Raw genomic sequence first — 17,623 nt, 5'->3', positions numbered from 1 at the left:
GTTTTAAACTACGTGGACAATGCTGGCAAGTACTGGACAAGGAATGCTACTAATCTCGGAGTCAGAGTGGATCACAAGTTGGACACACTAAGGATGTGTGTCTTCACTTTATAAAGCTAAAGGATGATGAGCTCTTTTAATCTAGAATATGATGTATATAAACTGGAGAACAGATACTTTGCCAGTATTTGCTGAGCCGTGTTCCTGGCACCCTCTCTGCATGGGTTGCAGGAGCTGAAGCTGGCATTTGCTGAGCAGAAGGACATGGCCATGGGAAGAGTATGTATTCATGGAGTGCAGCGGGTGTCTGGATTCTTTTTATAACTTGTGCTTGGTGTTTATAAGAAAGCTTTTTCTGTTTGAGTGGAGCCTCATAATGCCTGAGATAGTGTGTGAGATGAACCTCATCAGCCAGGGGTATATTAGGAAGAAAAGAGGGTGCTATTTGCTTACTTTCCCCTCCCTTGTTGCCTCGTTTTCCACCTCTGCCGCCTCCTGGGGTAACCACAGCCACCTGATAAGCTCTTGGAGTTCCAGTAGCCCTACGTCAGCACCACACAGTGGGGCCTTAACTAGGGGCCACCTGGTCCTGCCAGGTGTGTGCCTCCTGTGTCAGCTCCTCAGCCAGGCCTAGCACAGGGCCTGGTGCTACAAAAACCTCAGTGGAGGGCTGTGGGGAGGGGGCAGGAGCGGGGGTCCAACCTGCCATTTTGCAGATGAGAACCTTGGGACACAGAAACTGAGTGTGTTCTTTAAGCCGCACAGCTGTCAGATGCTGAGCCAGGACTGGAGCCTGTCTGGGGCTTGTCTTCCAGTGCTCTTCTCACCACGTGGTTCTGGCTTCAGGCCCCAGCAGCCCTCCTGAGTCCTGCTGCCACGTGGCCTAGGAGACAGATCTTAGCATCTATAGCCTTGGGTCCACCTGGCCGGCTGAGGCTGAGCTGTAGACAGCTGTGGGGTTTCCCCAACTATGGCCTCCCATGAACCCTGGGTTCTCGGGCCTATTGGTGCCGAAGACAGAAACCCAGCTCCCCAGACACCCTCATCCTTCCAATGGCCAGCCCAGCAATCAGGGAGCAGCCCACTGCCCAGGCTGGCAGCTTGAGCTCGCCCACGATGTGGCTGGAGGGCTGCTCTGGTCAGCTGAGTCGGGCATGGTGGGCAGACAGCCTCTCCCACAGTCTCCCTCCAGGCCATCATGCAGCTTCCTTGGCTTCTCTGTGCCTTGGTGTTGTTTTCTCCTCTCTGCTCTTTCAGTTTGCACATAGCTCACCCTGGCTAATAGCCTCTGTCTCATGATCTCACTTCCTAACTCCAGGGAGTGAGAATCCACTGCCCCTCTTCCTAGCTGTGGCCAGTGGTCAGGCCCCAAGTTACCCAGAGCTGCCCATCTCCTGCTAGCGGGTTGGGCCTGAGCAGGGATGAGGGCCAGGCAGGGGCAGCGCTGGCTTTGGGGCCAGAAGCCACCTTGGGTTTGAATCTCATTCTCTGGTCTCCTGACTCTGTGAGCCTCTGACTAGGAGAGATGCCCATGGCTGGGGGCTTTGATGTCTGGGTGGCACTGACATTCAGTCGCTTGCTGTGGGTCAGCGCCAGTCTTAGTGACAGAGGAAGCATCCCTGCCCTCTCTGGAAACTGGCGTTTTCAGTGACATGAACTTGGGTACACTACCACACCAGGCATGCCATTTCCTGGGTTGGATGGGAGGAAGGGGGCCTTTCTTGGAGGCATGTGTGCCATGAGTGGGCATGACAAAGGCCCCTGGCTGTCCCCTGCCCCCTAAACCGGCCTGACTCCTATGGGGGCCCAGAGTGTCCCCAGGCCCACCTTGTGCGTGCCCCTCTCTTTGTGTCGCATGTCGTGTGATGATGTGTGCACATGTGACCCATACCGGTTGGTCCATTTCCAACTGGAACAGTCCCTCCTTCTTCCAGGACAAAAACAGCCCCAGGCCTTTTTCCCCTGAAAGTTTGAGCTCCTTGTCTCAGAGAGGGAGCGAGCTCATGGACGGGGCCAGAGTGGCTGCCTGCCTGCTCCATGGGGCTGAGGACATCCAGCAAGGCATGTGTTCCTGAGGCCCAGCCACAGACCCCTGCCTGCCCCGGCCCTGGCTTCCCCTCTGTGTGCCGAGCAGGACAGGCACAGACACAGGCCCCTACAGAGGCCATGGGAGGAAAGGAGCTGGCCCAAACTGGCCTGGTCTTGGGTTCATGCTCTCAGCAGAACAAGCTTTGGGGAGCTGGGATCTCTGGGGCAAGGGAAGCTCCTCCCTGTGAGAGTAAGGCCCTGTGACCTTGAGCACAAGGCTTCTGTTTCGGGAACAGGTCCAGGGAGTCACTCACTGGTAGAGGAAACTCCAACCCCACCCCCATGACCTCTGTCTCTCCTCTTTGCAGCTGGAGGAAGCAGAGCGCTTTGCCATGATGGTGATCAGCCTCGGAGAGGAAGCCGGGGAGTTCCTCCCCAAGGGCTACCTGGCTCTGGGTCTCACCTATAGCCTGCAGGCCACCGACGGTGAGTGCCAGGCCCCAGGAGGCCTCTGTTTGGGGATGGCTCAGGCTTCCTAACTGCCTCAGAGGCATCTTGTCCTACCAGCGCCCCTCCCCTCAGGCCATGCCTCCATAGACACCATGCACTCCTCTGGGACAGATGCCCATGTGTTCACACATACACACATGCATACACACACACACGCCCCTCAGACCCATTTCCACTGTTTTGCCCAGACTGTCGCCACCCTCAAACATGCCTTCCTCTCCCCTCTTCATGGGCCTCAAGGCCCAGCCGCAGCTCCAGCAAAGCCCATGCTGATCTTCTCTGTGGAACTCTTGCTTCCTGTCTGTAATACGCCATCAGCCCTCCACCCCACAATGTCTCCATTCTGGTTCTCATAGGCCTGCCTTTAACCTCAGCACTGCTATGATCTTCTGGAGCCTTTTAAATCCCCCTCAATATGTGGCATAGGGCTGGGTACACAGCAGGTGCTTAGTAACTACTTGTGCTTGGCTAATGGATTCTGCTCCTTCCTGCCCCACACCTGGCCTTCTCTTGCCAACCCTGCCAGCTCAGCCATGTGTCTTACCCCGTCTATCAGGCAGCCACCTACTTTCATCTCCTTGTAGCTTGAGGGATGGGGAGTGACGGGCTGCCACCCAGACCAAACTCAGAATAGTAATCAGCCCATGCCCACCTCCCCCAAACACCAGTTGCTGGGAGCGGCAGTCATGGCGACATCAGGCATAAATGAGCCCTGCATAAGGAACCCCTGGGTCTGCACATGCTGATCAAGTGAGGGAGTCATCAGCCCCTTTGTCAAAGTCTACTTTGAGCAAGACACCCTCCTTGTCCCTTTAACTCTACAAATAGCAGTTGCTTTCTAAGCTTTCGAATCTGGGGAGCTCTGACAACGGCCAATGCTTGGTCCTCGCCAGTGGGATTCTGATCTGGTTTGGGAGGGGCCTGTATGCAATCATGTTAAAGCTTCCTGGGTAGTTAGTTAAGTGCGCAGCCAAGGCTAAGAACACCTGCCCTGCTGCATTTTAAATGGGATGCAGTTTACCAGAAGGGTGCCTGGTTTGGGTTCAAACTTCCTAGTGGGTTAGGAAGCCTAGGAAGGTATGCGGCCAGGCAGAGGTGGTGGCCCCTCTCTCAAGGCTTGGGCCTCCTGGGTGGGATGCCCATGTCGTGGAATGCTTGTAGGCATCGGCCTTTGAAAGGGTTAAGGTGGTTCAGGCAGTGGAGAAGGCAATGCAGTAGAAGCAACTGGCATGCCAAGGAATGTGCTAGAAGCCAGGGCATTGGCCCAGGCTGCTGGAGTTTGAAGTTTGCCAGATGGGACCCTGGTGGGGCCTTTGTCTGCAGAGCTGTGTGCTTTGAGGATGGTGCAGGGCTGGGCCGGCACCCTTCAGTGACCCCTGATGGCTCAGTTTCTGTCCTGTGCCCTGCAGCCACCCTGAAGTCCAAGCAAGATGAATTGCACCGGAAGGCACTGCAGACGCTGGAGAGGTGAGGAGGCTCCCACCTGTAGCAGAGGCCCCTCTTGCCTTTGGTGGCACATTCACAAGCTTTACCTCATCAGACCTTCTGATGTGGGCAGAACAAACATTTCTGTCTCCATTTTACAGATGTGGAAACTGCACACAGCAAGCAGGGATAGGCATTTGGGGTTGGGCAGGCAGCCGAGCCCTGCCCTCAGCTCTGGGGGGGCTCCAGCAGCCACCAGTCTCGGTTCCTGCTCTCCCAGGGCTCAGGGGTCTAAAATGGGTATAATAACCCATTGCTGTTGTAGTAATTACAGAAGATAAAGCAGAAAAAGCACCTTGCACAGTATCCTGTATGTAACAGGGGCTCAAAAATGGCATTCACCTCCTTCTAGCTCCTCCCCAGCCACCCCTCCGACTAAACCCCCCCCCCCCCCCCACCATTCCCAGCCCCTACAGGGATTTCCTGGCAGATGCTCAGAGCAGCGAGGCTAGCTTCTCTGCCCTGGTGCCTGACTTGTCACTCCCTCTCTGCCCATGGGATGTATATTCATCCCATCGTCTTTCTTCTTTGGGGTCTGTCACCCCAGGGCTGCCCTCCCAGATGGCCCCTACCTCAGCGAGTGCCAGCCCCCTCGGGCCCACCGTCCCCGCCTTGGACTGCCTGTGGGCCACCTTCCTTGGTCTTCATCTGCCAGCTGGATGCCCCTCTGAGGCAGAGCCTGGCAGAATCCCCCAGGGTATTGCCTTATAGCGCCCAGCACAGGGCTGGCATGCTGGAGGCCCGAGTCACACGTTGGTCACTCAACCCCTGGTGCCTGACTTGTCACTCCCTCTCCCCATACAGGGCTCAGCAGCTGGCGCCCAGTGACCCCCAGGTCATCCTCTATGTCTCACTGCAGCTGGCCCTCGTCCGACAGGTGGGTTGTCCCTGTTCTAACCCCCGGGTCCCCGGGAGCTGCTGATCTTCTCCTGGAAACCCAGCTTACTAGCTGTGTGACCCTCTGCAAGTGACTTCGCCTCCCTGAGTTTGTTTCCTTATCTGTCATGTAAGCCCTCTGAGCCCTCATCAGAGAGGCCCAGTAAGGACGAGGTCAGGTAATGTGGGTAAAGCCATGGCAGGTACACAGGAAGGGCATGTTCTCTGCCCTCACTCCCCCTACAACATTTCAGTGGACTGAGATGTTGATGAGTGACCACCTGTCACTCATTTGTTTGTGTCCTTGCCTTCCACTGACTTTTCCCCAAGAGTCTTGGGGATAGAGTGATGGGCGGGCTCATGGAGCTGTTGCAGGATGGGCTTTTTCTGTGACCCCCAAGCTACTCCTTCACTGTATGGACACCACCATCAGGCCTTGGCCTCTGGGGTCCCATAGGGGCCTCGTGTCTGCTGACTACCTTAGCCCCAGGACCACCTCCACCATGACTCTGCAGGCAGACCCACCTTTTCCCCAAGCGTGCTGAGAGAATGCTGGTGTGTCCAGGACTCCCCACCTCAGGTCCTTCAGAGCCTCCTTTACTTTCCTGTGGTGCCTCAGCCTGCAGGCTGGTGCTCTGGACACACACACAGCCTCCAAAACAGGACCTCTCAGGTGGCTTGACCCTGATGCCTGCCGACGCCCCCACCTGACTGCCCAGGGATTGCAGACAAGCCTTTGGCTCCCACAGTGCAGCTCTCCTGGCCTGCACCACCCAGGAAATGGGCTGAGCTCCAGGCTGGTGGAGGGAAGCCCGCAGAAGCCCATGTACTTGCTGTCAGGTAGAGGGCAGCCCCGCCTGCTGGGGGTGCTGCTGTGTCCCCCATACCAGCCTGGGGAAGCCCTACCTTCTGAGGAACGGGCCACAGCAATCCCATTTTTTACCGGAGGACACCACGGAGGCCGAGCCAGCATAGAACCCAGGCCTCTCTGATCCACAGCCCACGGGGTCTAGGTACCCCGCTCCCCTGACCCTTTTGGAGATGCGGCCCTGAGAGCATGCTGGGGTTTGGTCTTATGGTCACCTCGGCTAGCTGCATTTCTCCTGCCTCTGGGGCAAGCCAGGCTCTGCCCTGCGTCAGCCTGGCTCCTCCTCTCATCACAGTTACTCTCATTGCTGGGACCCCTTCCCTCTCACCCCGTGCTTAGACCCTTGTCCCAGCACCTGTGTCTGTCCTGACCTGACCTGAATTGTCACTCTGTTTCTGAGGCATTCTGTCTCCCGCTCCAGGTCCTTCTGTCTCAACTGTTTTCTCCCCCAACGGCCCTGATGTCATTCCGGCTGTTGTTTCCACTGTCATTGGTGGCTTCACTCCCTTCCTCTTGCACTGCCCCTCCACCTGTGACTCCCTCCATCCTCCTCCACTTCTGGGCTGCGTCCCCACCCTGTCCCCACTCCTCACTCCTCACCCCAGGTCCTGGACAGGCACGGGGCACCTCTGTGCCCCTGCAGGAGCATCCCTCCCCTCCCAGGAACACCAACTTTATTTTTAGTTCCCTGTAAAAGAACCAGTGCTTTTCTTGCTAATCAAGGGAATGATAAACCTTTGGTGATGCATTTTTTAACCTGTTCAGTTATTCATCCCTCTCTGATGAATAGCATCCATCCTTCTAGAGAGATGGCGGGCCAGGCCAGTAGAGCCAGTGGAGCCTAGTGCCCAGTTTCTTTGGAGACCTCATTTTGGCAGCCTCAGGGAGTTGAGAACTCGAGAACTCCCTGAATGGACTGTAAGCTAGAGTCCTAGCCTGCCTGGGTCTCTGAGCCCCCAGCCAGCCCATCTTGCCAAGAGCATGTCTGGCTGGCCGGCACAGTGATGGCTGTGGATTTGGATTTGTAGCCCAGGATGATTGGGTCTGCTCTAGTAGAGTCACCAGCACAGGAGCAGCCTTAGGGCCACCGACAGGCTGAACCAGTGGCCCCACTGATCTTAGTGTCCTCCTCGTATGCTCCTTGACCTATCCACAAAGTAAGGTGCCCAGGGGAGAACTCCGGGCCTGGCACTGGTGCCCACAGCCTGCACAGAGGCCAGGCTGGAGGCCAACACAGAAGCCAGGCAGACTGGGGACCCAAGGCCCCACGAGAAGGGCGGAAGGCTGTGTCTGAGGTTTGGCAAGGAGCAGGACTCTTAAAAAGAGACTCATGGGGTTCCTGCAGGGATGGAACCCTGACATGGAGAGAGTCACAGGAGCTAACGCAGCTCCCAGCCCTGACAGCAGGTGCCTTCAGGCTGGAAGGAAGCTTCTGTCCTATTCGTTAGTTTTCTGGCTTTGGGGCTTGAAGAGGGAAACTCACACTTCAAAAGTGTTTGTTCCGCCAGTACTTTGCAAGGCATTTTTCATAGTGTCTCATCTTCATGGACACTGAAATAGGTTTAACCATTATCCTCATTTTGTAGCAGCGAAACTGCAGCTCAGAGAGGTGAGTCCTCTTGCCCTAAGGTGCCAGCTTGGGAAGTGGCAGAGCCGGGAGCCACACCCCAACCTCACCCCAGAGCCTCTGAGCAGGAGAGGGTGTTTATCTGTCAGCCACACATCAGATTCTTTCCACATCACCGTGTGAACTGTTCAGAGGGGAGGGCCTCATCAGCCCTGGGTATGTAGCTGGCAGATTCTTTATCCCAGGGCCAGGCCTTCCCGGCCCTCCACCCTCCAGCCTGCTGCAAGTTTCTCTCCCAACCCTCTCTCTGCAGACCTGGTCACAGCCTTTCTACAGGGTGCAGAACCTCAAGTTAAGGGCACTGCTCAGTGAAGCAGCAGTGTGTGGGGGAGAGGATTCCCTGCATCCTGGGGAATCAGGCCAGGTTGGAGGTGCTAGGAATCAGGGATGAGGAGGAGATGGCCAGCTGGGCCCTGCCATGCCCCTGGACCCACAGCACAAGGAGGGCTGGCCTTGACCTGTGACAGCTTTGAGGCCAGGCCCGTCACTCACCAAACACAGGCTTAGCAGCCTGCATAGCTCACACAAGAGCACTTGGCCTGGAGTCAGGACCCCCACCTGGGAGCGCCTGCTCTGCTGCTAACTCGCTCTGCTGCCAACTTGCTCTGCTGTGTGAAAAGAATGGTAGGGATAGAAGATAGCGTTTTTGCACGTACATTAGCTCTTTGAACCCTTCTATGGAAAAGCATATGCCTAATTTGCAGATTAGGGAACTGAATTCAGAGAGAATGAGGGACAAAGGCGAGTGAGTGGCAGCGCCAACTCTAGAACCCAGCTCTTGTGTATTCCCAAATATAGGACCCCTCCACTGGCCAAAACGAGCAGGATCAATCAGCTCAGATGACAGGCAGCAGATGGGGGCTGCCCCAGGCAGGGCATGGTGCAGGGGTGCCCAGCAGGGTGCACGGGCCAGGGTCTCTGGGGTGTTTTGTAAAGAATGAGGAGATGACATAAGGGGGGCAGCGGGCCACCTCACAGGTCACATGGGACTGCGTAAGGGGCTGCTGCAGTGACCAGGACTGGCCAGCCTCTTTTGAAGAAGAGAGTTTATGTTGGTAACTGCCACAATTCTTTCTTCTCCTTAATGCTTGTGGAAACACTCCCCAGACCCTGTCAGGAGTGCGCAGGCCAGGGCCCATGGGGCGGGGAGCTTTTTCTCTAAAGGTAGTAACCTCCACAGCTGAATGTAGATGGGTCTGGGGAGGTAGAATCGGAGGCAAGGAGAGGGGCCTCGGGTGTCTCTTGCATCCAGGGGACTCTTGGGACCCATCCTGGGGGCGTTGTGTTGTGCTGAGAATGGTCTCTTCAGGAAAGGGCTCCTTGAACCTTCCATATCCTCCCATAAGTCCAGCTATGGGCAGAGACCCATCCTGGCAAGGTGGCAGGCAGCCAAGCAAGTGTGTGGTCTCAGCCCTGAAATAGTCCCCATAGGATGTGCTGGGGCACCGACTGACCCCATGACCCTGTTACCACTTGCAGGTGGGGCCCTGGCCACAGCTGCAAATCACCCGTGCTCTCTGCAGCCAGATCCAGTAGAACGTTGGAGTCCTGCCTACAGGGTTGGCGGGAGCCGTAGAAGGTGCCTTTCCATTGCACCAGCCCCTCCTGGGCTCACTGACTTGGCTACTGGAGCAGCTGAGGCCTGCCCTCTTTCATGCAGTGCTCCAAGAAGGGAGGCAGCAAACTCAAGCCAGTGAAAATTGGGACCCATAGTGACCTCTGGTCTCCCCACCACATGGAAGGAAAGGCTTTCCTGAGGCCACATCCAAATCCAGACCCCTTCGGGTGTGGCTTTCCTGACCCTGCATAATCTGGCCTCATCCCATCTGTCCAGAACCAGGCTTAATAAATATTTGTTGAACTGAAAACAAAACACAAGACTAGAATTTGGATTCTAGTCCCAGATTCCCACTGTGCCCACATTAGAGGCCAGTCTCCCCATCTTCTAGGCACTTGCCTCTGCACACTTCCCTTCCTGTGGTCAAGCTGCACCCCCTACCTGGAGCACCCCATTTTCTTCATCTCCTCCTAGAAGGCAGGGTCTCCTGACACATCAGCAGAACTCCAGGGTGAGGTTTCCACACGTGGCTGCCTCACCCTGTGGCTCCCACCCCTCCCATTTAGGAAGTGCTTCCTGGTGGCTGCCATGGTCCTTTGTGCCACACCACAAACCTGCTTCTCTTTATTCCTGAGTGTGACAGCAGACCCCTCCTCACCAGGCCATCTGGGGCAGGTGTTTTCTCACAGCAGCATCCCTGCCCCCAGTGCCTGAGGCTCCCTTGAGTTGAGTGTGAGTGCCCTTGTTGACTGGCACCTGGCTCCTGAGTCCCAGGGCAGCATGTGCCTGTGGAAGGCTAAGCTGGTGGGTTCCTTCAACAGATCTCCAGTGCCATGGAGCAGCTGCAGGAAGCCCTGAAGGTATGCAAGGATGATGCCCAGGCCCTCCACCTGCTGGCACTGCTCTTCTCCGCCCAGAAGCACCACCAGCATGCCCTAGATGTTGTCAACATGGCCATCACCGAGCACCCTGAGAACTTCAAGTGAGTGCCCTGGGAACACTCTGGCAGTGAGGGAGCTGGCTAGCCTCTGCAGCAGGTGCCCATGCACACCTGCCCTGCCATGGTACCAGCCAACACACATGGAGTAAGCACCTGCTGCATGCACAATCCCTGGTGGAGAGACAGGGGGGTGAGGGTAGGTGGGGTCAGCAGACAGCTGTGGTGCTCTGCACCAGAAGGTGCCTGGTGGGTAATGGGGTACACATGCTGCTCCTCAGCCCCCACAAGGTGGGGTCTGCATGGGCCACAAGGAACACTGCTTGAATGCATGTGTTTGGGCTGCTTCTGCCTGCCCTGGGCTCTGCATGAGCCTCAGGATGACACTAACTTGTGTAAGTTAATCATAGCCCTGACACAGTCAGCCAAGGATGGGATTCTAACGTGAGCTAGGCTGGCAGCTGGAGACAGGGGTTATGGCCCTCCAAGGTGGTCCTGTTCCTTCATACCTCCCCACCTCCCTCATTTACTGCATCAGCCAGATGCCCCACTTCTTGGAGCAGGGTTTAAGTTGCACTTGGCCTAAGTGGTGGTAGGACACAGAGGACCTGCTGCCACCCAGCCAGGACAACTGGGAACAAGGCCATGCTGGGCCAGCTGAGGTGAGAGGATGTGTTGCTCTGTCAGGGGAGCTAGGGGGAGTCATCTTTTGATTTCTGCCTTCTGCCCCTAAGGGCAGGTGACACTGAGTGTAACAGGCTTTGTTTCTCAGAATCCTGTGATCCCAGATGAGGGACGCCTAAGTAACCCACCTCCCCCTGTTCCACCTTGGGGCCTGAAGGAAGGCGATTTAGAACCAGCCCAAGGCTGTCTCCCTGCAGACAGCAAGGAAGAAGCTAGAGTCCTGGCTGTCCTGATAGGTGACTCACGCTGTGTAAATAGGTTCACAAAGGATTAGGAAAAAATTGCTGGGTGATGAAGGGAAGCTTCAGTGGTCCCAGCCTAGGGAGTTTCCCATCACTGGGCTTTCAGCTCTGTCCATCCCCAGCCCATCAGAGGCAGGGCTGACCGCAGGGGGGGGTTCAGGTTTTCCTGCACCCTTGGCCTCCTTCAGATGACAGCAGATAATTCTGCTTGTGGCCTTTGCCAGTGTGCTGAGCACTGCTGTTGATGGCTTCCTCCTCCCCAAAGCTAAAGAAAGGTGCTTTGGGAGTGGCAGTGTTTCCTAAATATAAACCCCATAATGTGCCTCCCTGAAGAGGGGAGCCCCGGTGACCAAGGCCAAGGACGGGTGTTCATCCTGCTGGTCAGCCTGGTCTGCAGCCCCAAGACCCCTGAGCCTTGCCCTGCTTGCCCTAGTCCACACTGACCCCTGTCCCGCCTGTTCACCCTCCATCCTGGCCTAGGCAGGTCCCCACTGCTCACAGCCAGGTGTAAGCAGAGTGTGTGGCCGACAGCCTTTCTTTTGTGTTCGTGGCTGGCCGTGATTCTGAGCCTTGCCCCAGCAGCATTTAAGAGACTACTAAAGGCCAGGCGCAGTGGCTCACGCCTGTAATCCCAGCACTTTGGGAGGCCGAGGTGGATGCATCACCTGAGGTCAGGAGTTCAAGACCAGCCTGGCCAACATGGTGAAACCCTATCTCTAATAAAAATACAAAAATTAGCCGGGCGTGATGGCAGGTGCCTGTAATCCCAGCTACTCGGGAGGCTGAGGCAGGATAATCACTTGAATCTGGGAGGCAGGGGTTGCAGTGAGCCGAGATTGCGCCACTGCACTCCAACCTGGGCGACAGAACGAGACTCGGTCTCAAAAAAAAAAAGAGAGACTACTAAAATTCCAGTCACTTCACCCCCAAAGGCGGGTAGCTTAGGAAATCCTAACACAGAGAAAACTGTGTGGACAAGGAATTAGTTGCCTTGCCTTGTTAATCCCAAGTACAATACAGTAATATAAGGTAAGAACATTTTATTTTTAATGAAAATGCACAAAAGATGTAGCTTCCCCACTCCTAGTGCCAGTAACCTTGCTTTGATCCCAGCTCCATCCTCACACGTCTCTGGCAGGGTCCGACCCACTACCGCTGGCCTGCGTGCCTGTGTGTGTTTACACTTCAGTTAGGCCTTATCGGAAACTGAAATGGCCAAGCAGAAAGATTTAGAATCCTAGGCTGGGGAAAGGAAAGGGCTCTTTGTCCACCCTGGGTCTGTGGAGCACAGGAGAAGCAAGAGGCCTGGCTCAGCTCGGCGTCAGAATTTCCTAATGAAATCTTCCTTGGAAACTGAGACTGTGATGCAGGCAGGAGCACTGCTGCTCTGATGGAGCCAAGAAGGTGATTCGTACCTGCCCAGTCCCAGCTGAGGGGGCCCCTCCATCCCAGCACCAGGCATCTCACCACTCAGCATCTCTTGCTGACTTCTGAGCTGATTGCTTTCTGCCAAGCTAAAGCAGCTCCCCTGGCCTGCTGTGTGGAGGCTAGCTCCCTTTTTTGGAAATCTGGCTGCAGCCCAGGCTGTGTGAGGTGTGGCAGAAAATGGGGTCTGCCCAGTGTGGGGGACCCACTCGTGGCTCCGCATCAGCTTCCTTGACTCTCATCCAAGGGGTGCCTCCTGCCTTCATCTTCCCAGGCTCTTGGACTGGGCTAGGAAACTGTCCCTCTCCCTGCAGGCAGTGTGTGTGCCCCCTCTGCTGCCCTGCCTCGACACGCACACTTTCCACCCTTCCCTTCCTCCCACGCTTACTCAGGTGCTGACTCCTTCCCCAGGAAGTGCTCCACTCACTGACAGTGCAGTTGGTCAGGGGCTGCCTTGAGGTTGGTGACTGCCCCCAGGAGGCCTAAGGGTGGACATCTGGGTCTCCAAGAACCCCCGGACCTGAACTATGACATTTTGTGCATGTGAGCCTGAGTCCATGGAAATGGCTTTCAGCAGATTCTCAAAGGGAGCCCGACTTCAAAAAAGGTTGAGAAGCCCTGGTGCAGACTGTGCTGTTTGTCAGTGTGCAGGGTAACTGTGCCCCTGTCTCGGGTGCTTCCCCAAGGCTTGCAAGGAGCTTCCTGGAGAGCAGTGTCTGCAGGCAGGAACCTCTGCCGTGGGAACAGCTCACCCATGCAGACATCACAGAGCGTCTGCAAGGGCTTCAGGAGCTGTGGAGGGTGGGGCCTAGGGGCCGCACCAGGGAGTCAGCTCTGAGGTCAGAGGAAAGCATTCCAGTTCTATGCCCTAAGGGATTCTGGAGGTTATTCTGCAACCTGTCACTGTAGAGTGTGCTGCGAAGCATTTGGGGATCTGCAGGCCCCGCCCCCAGTAGTGCCTCACTTTCCTCAGTCTGCTTGTCCAGGGCTGTGGGGCTGGGGGGAAGCAGCAGTAGGTTCTTCATCTTGAGCCACCATGAGCTCCTCACCTCCAGGATCCCAAGGAGCTCTGTTTTGATCCAACTGGCCCTAAAAGGCTGCAAAACTAATTGGGAAAAAAAAATACAGTGACTTTTGGCCTCCAGAATTGTAAGAGAATAAATCTCTGTTGTTTTAAGCAAAAAAAAAAAAAAAAAATTGTATCTCTATATACCATTTATAGAGATATAATACTATCTATATGGCTGGGGCGGGGCTGAGAAATCCATCTACTGTCAAACTATGGTGACCATAGGGTATGACCATTGTCTCTTTGTAAATAAGTCAATACTATTCCCCACAGATGAAACCTCAGAGCATAGAAACCCATGGATTAGCAGGAAATGTCACTGAGTCCCTTACAGGTCAGGGATCACTGAAAAATGTCATTGCTCTTCAATTGACACTGCACCCTGCTTCCTCAGCTGCTCTCTGCATTTGAGGAGAAGCCCTGTGTGGCTCCAGCTGTTGCCAAGGCAGTTAATTAAACAACCGGTCCGGTAAATATCACTGCAGCAAAACAACAAAAACCAAACTCCCTTTGTCCTGACCTCATCGTCCCCAGCAAGATCTGTATCCACAGGACACTTAAAGGCACCTTACAGAGGGCTATCCCAGTGCCTGAGGCCTATTAGGGGCATCTCCTTTCAGCCATCAGTGTTAGAGGCCATCTGTGCATGGGATCCCAGAGCCTGCCTCGGGGATAGCAGAAGGTGGCTGGTGCTGGGCGTGGGCTTTGCCTGTTTCACCGCTTTCAGGGAGGCCTGCCACAGGGGAGGAAACTGGTGGGGGAATGGACCCCTGTCCATGTGAGCTGGTCCTTGTGTGAGAGCCACAGTGAGCTCCCAGCCCTTGAGTCATGTCTGTCACTGACCTATGCCACCTGCAGCAACTCACTCCTCTTCCCCTTGCCTCTGTTTGCTCATCTGCCTTAAAAGACGGACACCTGCTCTGTCTCCCGTGGCTTGCGAGGTTTATTGTGAGACTCAGGAGAGGGCACACAGTCGATGGACAGCTGTGTTTGAAAGGTGGCAGTATGGAGGGTAGAGGAGGCTGCCCACCAACAGCGTCAGGCTGTATCCTGGGTCACCAGGGTGGCAGTGCCTGGGGAAGGCCAGGTAGGCCAGGAGGTGCCGGCAGGTGAGGCTGGGCCCTGACAGAGGCAGGGAAGGAAGCTCTGGGGAAAGGTTAGTGAGCTCTTTGGCTGCACAAGAAGTCGCCACTCCCATACAGGCAGCCTCTAGGCTCCCGGAGAAAACTCGGCTTTCGTGGAGTCGAACTTTTGAAAAGCCTTCTGAATTCAGGGGTTAGAAAGCAAAGCAAAGAACATCTTGATTTCTGTGCTGTGGGATGACCTTTAGTTAGTGGAGCTTGGGTTTAAAAAGGCAAAAAACGTGATGAGGCAGAGACAGACAGCCCCACAGGGACAGCATAAACCTCGCACGGTGGGAACCAGACACCCCGAGCAGCTTCCTGAAGTCCTGTGGGCTTCTGACTAAGCCCTGGACACATGTGCCAGCCGGGCTGTCCCTGGCCAAGAGGCCAGGCCCGCAGGGGGCCTCAGCGGGCAGCAGCTCCCTATCCAGGCCTGGGTTGCGGGCCAAACCGCGGAATGTGAAAGGTCCCGTGCATGCTTGGAGATGCCTGTGTGAGTCCTTTCTTCTCGTTTTGGGTATGAGAGGCAGCTGGGAGGCCCGACCAGGGAGGGGCAGGAATATGAGGTGAAGGGGAACGGGCCACTGATAAGCGTCCTTCCTGAAGCCATGGACTCCGTGGGGCGATGGTTTTAGGTAACAAATTCCTTGGGCTTTAGTCAGGCCGCTTGTAGTGAAGGTCACCATAGTAACCAAACAAAGTTCCTCAGCTCATGATGGGAGCTTTCCAATAACCAGCCTGTCACGGCTCCCGTCCCAGGCCTGGCAATTTGCCAGGCTGGTTTTGAAAGCCCAGGCCATACATAGGTCAAGGGAAGAATAATTTCCCCTTCCCCTCTCCACAGTGGGCAAGGCCACCTCCTCCCACCCCCCGGAACCTCCGTCGGTCGGGGTAGGCCCTCTTGGGAGCTTCTGCTGGCCCAGTACTGGTCCCAGGGGACTTGGAAGGTCATGGGGGAAGCTTTCAGAGCCCCGGAGACCCTCCCCAGTACAGGAACAATATGGGCCTCCCGACAAGCCAGAGCACGTGCCTGTAAACAAATGAAACAAATGGAACCACACAGCCTTCTGCCCCAGGAAACCTAGACTGTTTTGGAAAATGTTTGAGCTGATAACCAGGTGTTAGCTGGAGCCATACCTTGGCTGACTTCAGCTAAGGCTAACGTTGGAGCTCAAGGGCACCCCTGGGATCTACCTGGTGTGCCTCACCTTTTTTTCAGGTGGCGTGTGTTATATATTTCTCGTGGTACATTCCACTGAGCAGGGGGATGAGTCCCGGGGCTTCTGTTAACATTTCTGACTTTAACCCAGTGTGTTTATTTGATCTTATTAAGGACTTGTAGTACGTCAAAAGGATGCTTAGCATACCAACACTCTAGTGAGGGGGTGGAATCAAAGGTATTAACACAAACATAGTTTATCACTTTGCTGGGTTCATTAAACACGTTTGGCTGCCACAGCCCCTGAGGAGGACACCAGCCATGGGGGAACCTTGCAAGCCACGTGGCAGAGGGAAGTGTTAAGCCAGTCATAATCACTGGCAGCGCCGGATCCTTCCCCAAAGGTCAGTTCCTCATTAGCTAAGCTGAGCTGACGTTCAGCATTTCCTTTCGTGGGTTGTCCTGTGAGAACCTCTGTGGCCTCGCTCTGTGTGACATGTACAAGTGAAAGTTGATGGTCGTCATTCTCCAGTTAGTGGTCTGCCTACATTCAGACTTCTAGGGTAGATGACACAGGTTGTTTTGTTTGTCTGGGGAGGAGAGGAAAGAAAGGAAAGGGGAAGGAACATGGATATTTTCAGGTTTTGTTTTCAAAGGTGGTTGTAACCCTTTCCTTCTGGTACTTGTTGCTCTCCCTGCTTGCAGCAGGGGCTGGGAGCAGGAATTGTGGCCCAGGGCACATGGTTCTCTGTAGCAGGGGAGGCCCAGCTCCAAGACAAAGCCTTTTTGCCCCTGGGAGAAGGCCTGTGTCCACAAAGCAGAGCTGACCTCTCCTCTGCAGTGGGATATCTTCAGGTCCCTGGGGGTCTGACACAGGGCAGAGAGACCAAGGCAATTGCTTCTTTGTGTCTCAGCCCTGGCTGGGAACCTGCCTTTGTTCCTAAGGTAAGAAGACCTAAGGGTCTTCTTTTGGGAAGTTCTTCCACCCCTGAATGGCCGTGAAAAGGCACTGTGTGGTTTACATTTAAGTCTTTCAAGATCAGGAATTTGTGTTTGGGAAGTCCTCTCAAGGTAACTGGAGGTAGCTGCAGGGAGGGAAGCCGAGACCCGGAGGCCAGTTGTGTCAGCCCAGAAACAGATAAGAATGCCATGTAACCCTGCGGCCAGCTGCAGGGTAGGGGCGGGCTGCTCTCAGAGCAGCCCTGGGGCCCTTCACCAGGTCAGGGACAGTCTTTGAAGTAAGGAGGCGCTAACTTCAGGAAACCAAAGCTTTCAGGCTGTTGATTTTTAAAGCTTCAAAGTGAGATCACGTTAAATGAATTCATTAAGAGGTGGAGGATCATCATGAGCCTTATAAGATTAGAAGACATAGGTCAGTCTAATCCTCCAGACCCAAGGAAAAATAATTAGTTTTAGGGTTAAGAAGAGTTGCTAAAAAATGTCCCTTCTGTGTTAGGGATTAATCTCTGGGAAGGTAATAAAACTGGGGCTGACTGTGGCCCTCCCCCTTTCAGGGAGGGTAATGCCTATTAGAGTCCTTTTAAAAATCATACCCTCTAGGCTGGGCACAGTGGCTTTGGGAGGCCAAGGCAGGAAGATCACTTGAGGCTAGGAGTTTGAGAACAGCCCTGGCAACGTAGCAAGACCTCGTCTGTACAAAAAATTTTTAAAATTAGCCAGGCGTGGTGGCACACACCTGTAGTCCCAACTAGTTGGGAGGCTGGGGTGAGAGGATTGGTTGAGCCTAGGAAGTTCAGGCTGCAGTGAGCTGTGATCACACCACTACACTCCAGCTTGGGTGATGGAACTAACTGTCTCTTTAAAAAAGTCCTGAGCATGTGTTGGATTTAACATGGGTGAGAGACCATGTGTCTGGGAGACCTAGATCACTCAGCACATCCCCCGCATCCTGGCCAGGGCCTGGGTGATCACACCTGAATGGGGGTGAGGGGCAGGCTGGCTCCTGCTCAGAGGGCCCTCCCTGCCCCATCCTACTGTGCAGGTAGGGTATCTATACCTTGTCAGGCTGGC

At 55.1% G+C, this 17,623-nt stretch overlaps 1 protein-coding gene across 5 annotated transcripts in view; it reads left to right on the top strand.

Moving 5' to 3' along the window:
* Positions 1–17,623, top strand: part of TTC7A (tetratricopeptide repeat domain 7A) — a 159,799-nt gene that overhangs the window by 105,268 nt on the left and 36,908 nt on the right. For all 5 annotated transcript variants that reach the window (XM_058428372.1, XM_058428371.1, XM_032176893.2 and 2 more), the window contains exons 12-15: positions 2,397–2,514; positions 3,948–4,005; positions 4,828–4,900; positions 9,774–9,934. In XM_058428372.1, coding sequence (XP_058284355.1) covers positions 2,397–2,514; positions 3,948–4,005; positions 4,828–4,900; positions 9,774–9,934 — 410 coding nt within the window. The remainder of the gene's footprint in view (positions 1–2,396; positions 2,515–3,947; positions 4,006–4,827; positions 4,901–9,773; positions 9,935–17,623) is intronic.

Source organism: Hylobates moloch, unplaced genomic scaffold, assembly GCF_009828535.3.
Source record: "Hylobates moloch isolate HMO894 unplaced genomic scaffold, HMol_V3 SCAFFOLD_15, whole genome shotgun sequence".
NCBI lineage: Eukaryota > Metazoa > Chordata > Mammalia > Primates > Hylobatidae > Hylobates > Hylobates moloch.
The sequence above is the reverse complement of the archived record's forward strand: the minus strand, read 5'-3'. Positions and strand labels throughout refer to the sequence as shown.